The following is a 10731-nucleotide window of genomic DNA, read 5'->3' as shown; positions in this document are numbered from 1 at the left end:
TAGATTACATCGAGCATTATTATATTTATATTGATTGATGTAACGTATTTTAAATGACTTTTCATGTTAGTTATTAAAAAGAAAAATCTCTTAAAGTACGCTTTATATCGGCCAGTGTAAAACATATTTGAAGAGTAGCCTTCATTACAACCGTGCTACGGCTTCACTGCCATGGTCACCACCATTTTCCAGTTCCTTAACATAAAGACATGTTACATTATTATCGGAGGGCATGTACATTCCTATCGTATTGTCAAAAGATTCGTCCATGACATGAGACAAAAGGAACATGCAATTCTTTTGTCTACTTCGAAAATGCCATTCAATTTCACCTCCAAGTACTTTCTTGCACTGTGTTAATCTAGACAAAATAGTATCCACCTCCAATTTCATGAATTGTTTCTGTCCAAACATAATCTAATGGCTCAAAATCAGTCTCGATTTCCCCCTAGCAGATCACCCAAATTGCATCTACTAAACTGATATATATCCAAAACCACCCCTAGAAGTGACAAAGCAGGAAGTACACGTGTCAGAAGCCCAGTTCGTCTCCCTACAAACCAGATAGCATATAGACCCGGAACTCGGAAGCACCCACTCTTTGAAGCCTTGGGCATCCAAATGACTAAAAATTCTTTCTCACATCTCTCTGAAAACCCACCAAAACGGCCTAGATGTTAGCTGCCGGTAGGTATACTAACCAAAGCCGGCAGCCGGAGCCGGAGCCGGGCCGCGCAGAGACGACCACGCCGAGAGTGCTAATCATATTGTCTTCCGTGTTGGAGAAGCTGGTCGCTAGAAATGACCAGCTGGTGGAGTGCTTGAGCCAGCAGCTGGATGAGTTGAGCTTCTACAGCTCGGGTCGGGTTGGGAAGAGCTTGAATGCGTTTCATGGCGTGAGAGCACCGAGCATAAGCATTCCCAAGTACTTGGAGAGGCTATACAAGTACACGAGCTGTAGTCCATCTTGTTTTGTGGTTGGATATGTGTATATAGACAGGCTGCTTCACAGGCACCCTGACTCCCTCGTCATATCCCTGAATGTGCATAGATTACTGGTTACGAGCGTTATGGTTGCTTCCAAGATGCTAGATGATGTGTAAGCTCTCTCTCTCTCTCTCACTCTGACATGCCTGCTTTATTCATCTTCCTTGGGCTGGTTTTCTTGATGTGGGTGTGGTTCATTAGTGAAATATATGTGTACGTTGTCATGGGTTCTTGCCTGTTTGGTTTTTGGGGTAGTTTGAGTTACTTGTTTGAACCTTTTTTCTATGTAAATGTAACCATTAAAATCCAACTGAGATACCATAACTCTGATCTGAATTGGGTTGACTTGATCACTTCGATTGGCATATTTACCGCAGTTAAAATATTGATTAAATAATTAAATTTATCTCTTTCTATTAAACATAATTTAGCTTCAGTAATCTCATGTATAAAGGCTATAGCAAAGCGTAGACATAGTGAAATTAACCACTTGCTCCTGTGGACATGGATACACTGTCAAATCACATAAATTCCGTACTTTGTTCTCTCTTTCTCTTTACTTTTTACTAAATCGCATAGTCTCGACAATCACTTCAACTAAAGCAATATATTTTGTTGAAAAGATTATACGGCGGACATGTGCCTTGGGCGGCAAGATTGATCTATTTGATTAATCTGTTCTTCTCAAAAAGAATACACAAGGATTGCTACAATACTAACATTCTTTCCCTTCCATTAATTGAACAATTACAGGCATTACAACAATGCATTTTATGCTCGGGTTGGAGGGGTAAGCAATGCTGAACTAAACAGGCTGGAACTGGAATTGCTGTTTCTATTGGATTTTAGAGTTACAGTGAGCTCTCGGGTTTTTGAGAGCTATTGCTTGCACTTGGAAAAAGAAATGTTATTCAATGGCATCGGGCAGAATATCGAAAAGGCAGTAATCCCCAGTGCAGCTGCTGTGGACGATTTGACTGAAATATCAATAGAAGATGCACAGATTTAGTTCTTCTTGATCACCTCAGATCTTCTTTCTTTTGGCTCAGAAAATTGTGAATTGTTGTTGGCCATGCAATCATGGGCTGGTTTCTTTCTTTTTTGTATCTTATGATCATGTCACATGGGTGCTTCAACTATCTTTCTGCCACATTGAGAGGTTAATAATATTCTTACACTTTCTTAAACTCCCCTTTCACCCAAAACATTGAACATTAAGGCCCGTTTAATAACCCCCTCCCCTCCCCCTTCCCTTTATTTTTATCTTTCCCAAAAAATATCAACTCAAAACATTCTTAACCTTTTTTACTTTTTACATCACATCAACAATTTTTTATTATTATTTAAATAAAAAAATTCACTACAATCCAAAATTTTTCTACTTTTTCATATAAATTATTTCTACTTTATATCACATCAATCACTTTTTACTCACACACAAAAATATAATTCTCCTATAAGGGGAGGGGAGGAGAATCCTAACTCATGGAGTCAGGATTACAATCCAAAATGTATATTCTAGTACCGTGTTTTCTGTTTATCTAAAAAAAACTTAAACCGATGAGAAATGTGAATTTAATCATTTAAATTGAGTATTCTAACACATTCTCAATAAATGAGACTTGAAATGGGAATTAAGTGAATTACGTAGATAGAATTTAAATTCGGGACTTTTGTTCTGATATCATGTTAATTTTCTAATTATTCCAACACATGGCTTAAGGTAATAGAAAAATGGTGAATTTAATTATTTAATTAATATTCTAACACTTTTCTTTGCGTGCATTTAATTAATATATATTGAAAAAAACTTAATTGAAGTTGAAAATAAACTGAGTCAAAGCTCGAACTTAAGGTGCATTTGGGATTGCGATTTCGTAGACAAAAAATGCGATTTTAAACCAAATCCCAGAAAATAAACTGTTTGGGAATTGCGTTTTTAAAAAATTGCGATTTGAAAAATGTAGAAAACTGCTTTTTCAAATCTCAGGTAAGTGAGTGCTTTTTTGAAAAATGCAGAATTTTAAAGACTAACTTGCGATTTTAAAGGCAAAATTGCGAATTTGCCAAACACTTAACTGCATTTTTAAAAATCACTTTTTCAAATAGCACATTTTAAAAACGCTATTTTTAAATCGTAATTTTTGAAATCGCAAACCCAAATGGACCCTTAGAGCTATTGCTTTGATACCATGTTAACTACTTATTTCAAAAGTTTAAATTGATAAGAAAAAGTAAATTTAATTGATAAGAAAAAGTGAATTTAATTATTTAATGGGTAATCAATTAATAAAGAGTAGTTAAGCAAAATTAATTCAAAACCCTGTGTTTAAAAGGGTTTAGATTCCTTCAAAATCTAAAAAATAAAAAAATAAAAAAAATTCATAAAATCAAAAGCCTAAATTTTTTCCGAACTTAAAATCTATGTCGTTGGGTCTTGGATTAACCATTAATGTGACTGGTCAGTGTTTTTCAGGAATCAGTCTTTTATTTTGTTTGTCAGAAATTTCTTGCAAATAAGAAATTTCTGTCCTATTTTTATTGAAGCAACGTGGAAATGCCCAGAACAAAATAAAGGAAGCATGAAAATAGCGTCACTATTGCTTATCTTCTTTGTTAAGTCTTGGAAGCTGCTTTCCACGTTCGAAATTCAACAAAAATGTTGGATAGTTTTTGTTTTTTTTTTTTAAAATAAAAAATAAAAAATGTGCTAACGGGTCCGTTGAACGCTACAAGGCCCGGATAGTAGCCTTGTGGACTTTTTCCAAATTTTGAGAGAAAAAAATTAAGTAGTATTTTGAAGTGGATATGTAAACTTTCCCCAAATTTTTTTTTTTTCTGGGAAATGATATTTACACTTCTTGTGCACAACAACTATACTCACACAAGACACATTGAGGTGGGACCCACACACTGGACCCCATTCCAATGTGTCTTGTGTGAATGTAGTTGTTGTGAGGGTGATGTAACAGTGTAAGTATCATTTCCTTTTTTTCTATGTGCAAGCCATGCCGGTGCAAAATGGACTTGTCCTATCTCAGCATCATATTATATTTGTGACATTCTTTCAATGGACCGACATGCTAGCTGGGAAGCCCGTTTCCTCCCCAATGTGATCCAACAACAAACTTACTCGATACAATAGTGATGCCATTTCTGATCCTACGTACGTACACAGTATTATAGTATAGTGGGAGCCTTGTAGTATTTATGCTTCACTCGAACATGCATTAGTTTGATCATGTAATAAGTACCGGCTAAATAAGAAGTAGATAAAGCAATAGCAACGCTTACTATAAGATAGCAGCTCAATATTTGACCTTAGCTTAATTTTAAATAGTAACTCATAAACTAGAACGAGTTGTATTAATTAGTGCATTTTTTCAAACTCATCCGAACCCATCCATTTGCCAAGCCAGCCTAGAAGCATGAAATTCCAAAAATTTGTTGCCCGCAAAGGGATAAGGAATGGGACTGACAGGGTGTAGGACAAGGAGAGGAACATTCGATGTAACTAGGGTCTGACATGCCTACAAAGAACTGGTACCTATACACATGCAACTTTGTCAAAGTAATTAAGATCAGAGGAATGCTAGCTTCAGAACCAGTTCTTTGGGAATTCAAGATGGGGGCAGTGCCTACTCCTGGAGTTTTCAGCTATTAATAAGTTGTGGCTGCCTCACAGTGTCTGCCTAGAGCATGCTTCTTATCAAGCTCTCACAGATGAATCAAGCAACAGAGCCTTTAACAAGAAAATGGCTCCATAACCAGGAGAAGACATGTTTAAATCTCCGCTGATTAAGGTTCAGGGAGTGGCATGAGAAAGAAAACCATAGTTATGCAATCAGAAACCCAACAAAGATGTTTGGCCTCACAAGACGGCGACTGTTTTTGGTCGATGTTTGTAAAAGAAGATGAGCAGTATTAACAGTTACTTCTCCTTTTGTGAAATAACAAATACACTTAACATATCATTCATAACATAAGAGAAATTTTTTTTCTTCTTTGAAAACTTAGGTAAAAGATAAACAAAAAATTGCACGGTATGTTAATCTGCTATAGATTCCATGATAACAGCCAAGAGAATGTTGATTCAAGAATGTTCAGACTGTCTAGGTTTGCCAGATTCTCTGGTCTTAAGACAAACTACAAGTTCAGCACTCTTCCCTTTCACTTTCTTAAACTTAATTCCCTTTCACCCAATACATTGAACATTAAATTGAAATGGGATAACTCATGGAGTCAGGATTACAATCCAAGATGTATATTCTGGTACCATGATTTTTGTTTATTTAAAGGGTAGTGATTGGCAGGGGATGTTAAGTGATGTATGTTTTAAATAGTACTCGCAAGCGCACGAATCATTTGCAATATAGTGTGTGCAAGTGCGAGGTCGAATCCACAGGGAAATGGTCAAATATTAGTGTCTTGCTTAATCAACCTCATTTTAACCTAGTTCCAAAGGTTTGAGAATTGATTCAAGAACAAAAGACTAAATAAAAGAGATGGAATGAAATATGCAAATTAAAAGGAACTAAGGTTAAGGAATCCACCAAACCAAATCCTACAACTCACACTCTTGGTTTCCACTTGAACACCCAAAGAACATTAAGCTTAGGGTGTTATTCAAGTCTCTTAACCATAAACCCAATAACCATTAAATGAATCTAACATATTGACTAATCACAAAGAGTACCAATTGAAATCAAATCATCCAATGTATCATTCAATCACAATGGATATCATCATTCAAACCGATAAAACAATGTATTCGTTGGTTGAAACACATAAAATGTCCTTTATCCACCACTAACCACATTCATTGCAAAAGATACAGCTTTAAATTAATGGAACTTGAATAACTAATATGATATATCATTAAATGTGCAAGTGGTATAGCACGATTGTGAGTGTCATCAATGGAAATGTTTCAACCTCAACCCTAGTTGAGGTTACTAACCTTCCATGACTAAGAACACCACAAGAAAATGATGAACAACCATGGAAATGAAAGAAAAGCTCTACAAAGAGAAAGTATCTGAAAATAAAACTACTGAAATACACTACAAGATGCACGAAATTAAACTTATCTACAGATTTTCTGCTCTATTCTCTCATCTTCTACTCTCTACTACTCTCTAACAATGAGGCATGGCTATGGCTTTTATAGAAGAGAGCTAGGGCAAGAAATGACTCATCTACCCTCATCTAGGGTTCCTCTACTGCTAGAGACAACCACAAACACGAAACCAGCGTATTCTGCAGCGAAAATCAGAGGGAGGACAGCTTTTTGGCTTCTGATTGGGCGTTCTGGCGCGCTCTGCAAAAGCAGTTTCTGGGAAATTTCGATCGATCGACTTTTATTTCAATCAATCGACTTCGGGCAAAGTTTCGATCGATCGAATTTTAAGTTCGATCGATCGACTTTTCAGGCTCTCCGAATTTCCAGTCATTTCCTTATGAAATTTGTCATTCCTCTCTTATTGTCCTACAGAAACAGAAAACACAAAAACTAACCAAAACATTAGAAAATAACAAGGCTAAAGGTCTAACTAGTGTAAATCAAGGGGTCCAAATACACAATATTTGGCACTCATCATTAAGCCTTCCACTTTTAATTAAAAAAATAATTTTTTTCATCAAAAAATGATGTTTGATGTGACATCAGACATCACTTTTTGATAAAAAAATTATTTTTTTATTCAAAAAGCCGGTTGGGGGACGGTAAAACGTCCCCCAACCATCACTACCCTTATCTAAAAAGCATAAACCAATGAGAAATGTAGATTTAATCATCTAAATAGTATTCTAACACTTTCTCAATAAGTGCGACTTGAAATGGGAAGTAAATTACGGAGACAAAATTTAAATTCGAGACTTTTGTTCTGATACCATATTAATGCTCCGTTTGTTTCGGCGTAAAATAGTTTCTAGAAAATGATTTCGGTGTTTGGCCAGAAAATGATTTTCGTTTGACAAAAAATGCTTAGTAAATTTTGAAAAATGATTTACGCTTTTTAAAAGCGTAAACCATTTTTTAAAGACGCCAAACGCATTTGACCCTCTTTCAAACGACGCAGTCGACTTTCACGTTCAAGCAGTTGAGACCACCACCGGAATCTGGCTGGTGCCGAAATCCGACAACGTTCGGTCACTGTCGCTAGATTCCAGCTACTTTCGCCGGAATCTGGTCAACCCAGATTTCGATGACCAGAATGGTCTGATTCCGGCCATCTAGCCGGGATCTTCCTAGAACGGCTAGCTGGCATGGATCTGGCCAGAACAGCCGAATTTCGGCCAACTAGCAGGGATCTAGCCAAAACGGCTGGATTTGGCTAGAACGGCTGGATACCGGACTACGAGCCAGGAATCGGCCGTTCTGTGCCAGATTCCACCCATTCTGTGTCGAATTTCAGCCATCTTCGCCGGAATCCAGCCAACCCAAATTCCAACAAAACTGTCCAAATTCCAGTCTTTATCCCGGAATCTAGCAACAGTAGCCGGAATCAAGTGAAAGTGGCTGAAATCTTGCCGGTCAGTGACGGAATCTCGTCACCAGTAATTTTTATATTATTTTACATTAATATATAAAAATGACTTCTCTGAAATCATTTTACGACGGAAACCATTTTACGTTGAAACAAATAAAGCATATTATTTTACATCAATATTTCTATATTATGAATAAAAATTGATTTTTATAAGTTAATTTGATTGAATGAAAATATAAAAAAAAATATTTGTGATTTTTCGTTCGCGCCAAACACCGGAAAATGTTTTCAGCGAAAAATATTTTCTTGAAAAATGACTTTCTTGAAATCATTTTACGACGAAAACCATTTTACGTTGAAACAAACGGAGCATAATTTACTAATTATTCCAACACATGGCTTAAGGTAATAGAAAAACGGTGAATTTAATTATTTAATTGATATTCTAACATGTTTCCTTGCGTGCATTTAATTAATATATATTGAAAAAAAAAATTAATTGAATTAGAAAATAAACTGAGTCAAAGTTCGAATTTAGGGTGTGTTTGTGATTTGAGATTTTGTAAACAAAAAGTAAAATTTTAAATCAAATCGTAAAAAAATGAACTGTTTGGGAATTATGTAAAATTATGATTTGAAAGCGTAGAAAACAGTTTTTTTTCAAATTGCAGGCAAGTGGATGCGTTTTTGAAAATGCAGAATTTTAAAGACTAAGCTACAATTTTAAATGCCAAACTACCAATTTGTCAAACGTTTAACTGCATTTTTAAAAATCACTTTTTCAAATCGCTATTTTTAAATCGTTATTTTTAAATCGAACTTTTTGAAATCGCAAACCCAAATGAATCATTTTACCTATTGCTTTGATAACATGTTAACTACTTATTTTAAAAGTTTAAATTGATAAGAAAAACTAAATTTAATTATTTAGTTAATAACTTAACAGATGAAATGAACAATAAATGAGAGCAAGCATTAATCAATTACGACTCAATTTCAAATGAAAAAAACAAAAAAAAAAAAAAAAAGAAAAAAAAAAAGAAAAAAGAAAAGAACGAACTACCTCTGAAAAAGCGTATATGCTTGATGAATGAACCATAGTCGATCTAGCCATTTTAAAGTTGGCCTTCTTCGGGTTTTTTTTTTTTTTTTTGAACCTTCTGCAAGACCCTCTACAAATACACTGAAATCTATATGAATACATACAATTGCATTTGCAGATGGGTAACTGATGACTCATTAAAGTATTCCAACAATACTGGAAAAATATAATATATTATATATATGTCTAGCTTTTATTTTGGACTGATATTTTCTTCAAAATGGGTTAGATGGAGTTCTTCCATCCTAGTATATAAATTAAAATGTCATGTGTTATTTTACATGTGAAAAAAAAAAAAAAATCTTTTTTAATTGTAAAGACGAAGCTGGAAGAAATTTTATTAAAAATGCACTTGCTTTAATTTTCACATGTTATTCATGTAAAGAAACACATGACATTTTTTTTTTTTTTTTTTAATTGTAAAGACAAAGCTGAAAGAAATTTTATTAAAAATGTACTTGGTTTTTACATGTTATTCATGCAAAGAGACACATAACATTTTTATAGACTGAGTTGGAAGAAATTATTTTAACCTAGTTTGGAAGAAAACTCGGCCATTTGTTTTTTTGGGGTCTAGAGTTTAGTGAGCTAAAAAGTTCTTCGACTTGTTCGAAGAATCAAAGGAGCCATTGTGGTCAAGATGCACCGACCACTGTATATTTGGTGCTATTGTTGGGCTATTTAATTAAAGTGGCTATGGAGTAACACATCATTTTTCAAATTGCTCAAGTTTCTTAAAGATATTGTTCTAAAGATGTAAAGCTGCCTAAAGACACATATCAGGCTAAAAAGTACATGAGGGACTTGGGATTGCGATACGAGAAGATCCCGGCATGTCGCAATTTGTTTTGAAAGGACAACGAGAAGTTAGAAAGATGTACATAATGCAAAGTGTCGAAATGGAAGTAGACCGTGAGTTTGGATGATGATTCGTCACAAAAATAAAAAAGAAAACCGATGAATGTACTGAGGTGGTTTCTTTTGATTCTAAAGTTACAAAAGTTACTTATATCACATAAGACCGCTTCACAAATCAAATGGCACTATGATAAGCGCATAAAGGAGGCTTACACAAGCAGCAATGAACCGCCCAGAAAGAGGCATACATGAACTAAAAAAACTAGAATGAGATGAATCTTGTCAATCTATCCACCATTATCTAAATTGCCTCCTGACCACTAAGCTCTCAAGTAAGCCAAGTACAAAAGTCATAGAAATGTGTTCTCATTTTCATTCGATCAGTTATAAAAATTGGTTGTAACCCGACAGGCCTCTAGTGTTTATCCTTAATTAACCTGTTAACAAATCAGACATTTTTCTACAATCAACTCTCTCTCTCTCTCTCTCTCTCTCTCTCTCTTCCGTACCACTCCATAAATCTTACTAAGATCATGATATATTTTTACAAGTCATAGAAAACTCATTTAGAGAGAGAGCTTCTAGAGAGAGCTTAGTGTGAGATGATTTCGCCGGAGGGGGGAGGCGTAACGCCCAGCGCTGGTTTTCCCCCTAGCCTCCGTGGGTTAGGGTGGCTTTTGTCCCCCTGCCTTGTTTTCAATGGTGGTTTTTTCTCCCAGTTATTAAGGTTGTGGAGCTGTTGGTCCTCTCGATGCTAGATCCGGTGGAGGTTGTTGGTTTTTCTTTGTTTTTGTGGTTGTGTGTTGGTGCAAATAGGAAATTTTCTGGTCTAGATCCATGGAGAACGGCGGGTGTTGGTGGTTTCTAGCAGAGATGTTGTTAAAGCTAGATCTATAAGACTTAGCTAGAATTTCTTCGACAATGACCTTTTTGTTGCGGTCGTCGGCTTTCTCCAGTCATGGTGGTCATTTGACGAGTCTGTGTGGTTTGTTCCTGTTCGGCGCGTGACCAGCACGCACCGAGGTTTTCTCTCCCTAGTCTTGTGCGTGTGGGTCACCATTTGCTTCTCCGGTCTTGGAAGGTGACGATCTGGACTCCTAAAGGTCGTTCGATGCAAGGGGGGTTCCCGGAGGCTTCGGTGGCGGTTTTTCCAGGGGTTTTCTGTTTGTATTTGATTGTATATTCTTATCTTTGATCACAGTCTACCATTTGGTAGCTGCTTTAAGCTAGGTTTTTCCTAGCTTTGTGGGTAGAGATTCTTTATTTCTATTTCACAAGGATGGCATTTGGGCT

The 10731-nt window shown here is 35.8% G+C and overlaps 1 protein-coding gene across 1 annotated transcript; it reads left to right on the top strand.

The window, feature by feature from the left end:
* Positions 1 to 522: 522 nt before the first annotated feature.
* Positions 523 to 2174, top strand: LOC133861248 (cyclin-U1-1). The gene is made up of 2 exons (XM_062296987.1): positions 523 to 1099; positions 1741 to 2174. Exons 1-2 carry the CDS (start codon positions 675 to 677, stop codon positions 1994 to 1996), a joined length of 681 nt encoding a protein of 226 aa, XP_062152971.1. The 5' UTR covers positions 523 to 674; the 3' UTR covers positions 1997 to 2174.
* Positions 2175 to 10731: the final 8557 nt, after the last annotated feature.

This window comes from Alnus glutinosa, chromosome 2, assembly GCF_958979055.1.
Source record: "Alnus glutinosa chromosome 2, dhAlnGlut1.1, whole genome shotgun sequence".
Lineage (NCBI taxonomy): Eukaryota > Viridiplantae > Streptophyta > Magnoliopsida > Fagales > Betulaceae > Alnus > Alnus glutinosa.
Note: the sequence above shows the minus strand (reverse complement) of the source record. Positions and strands in the feature narration are given on the sequence as shown.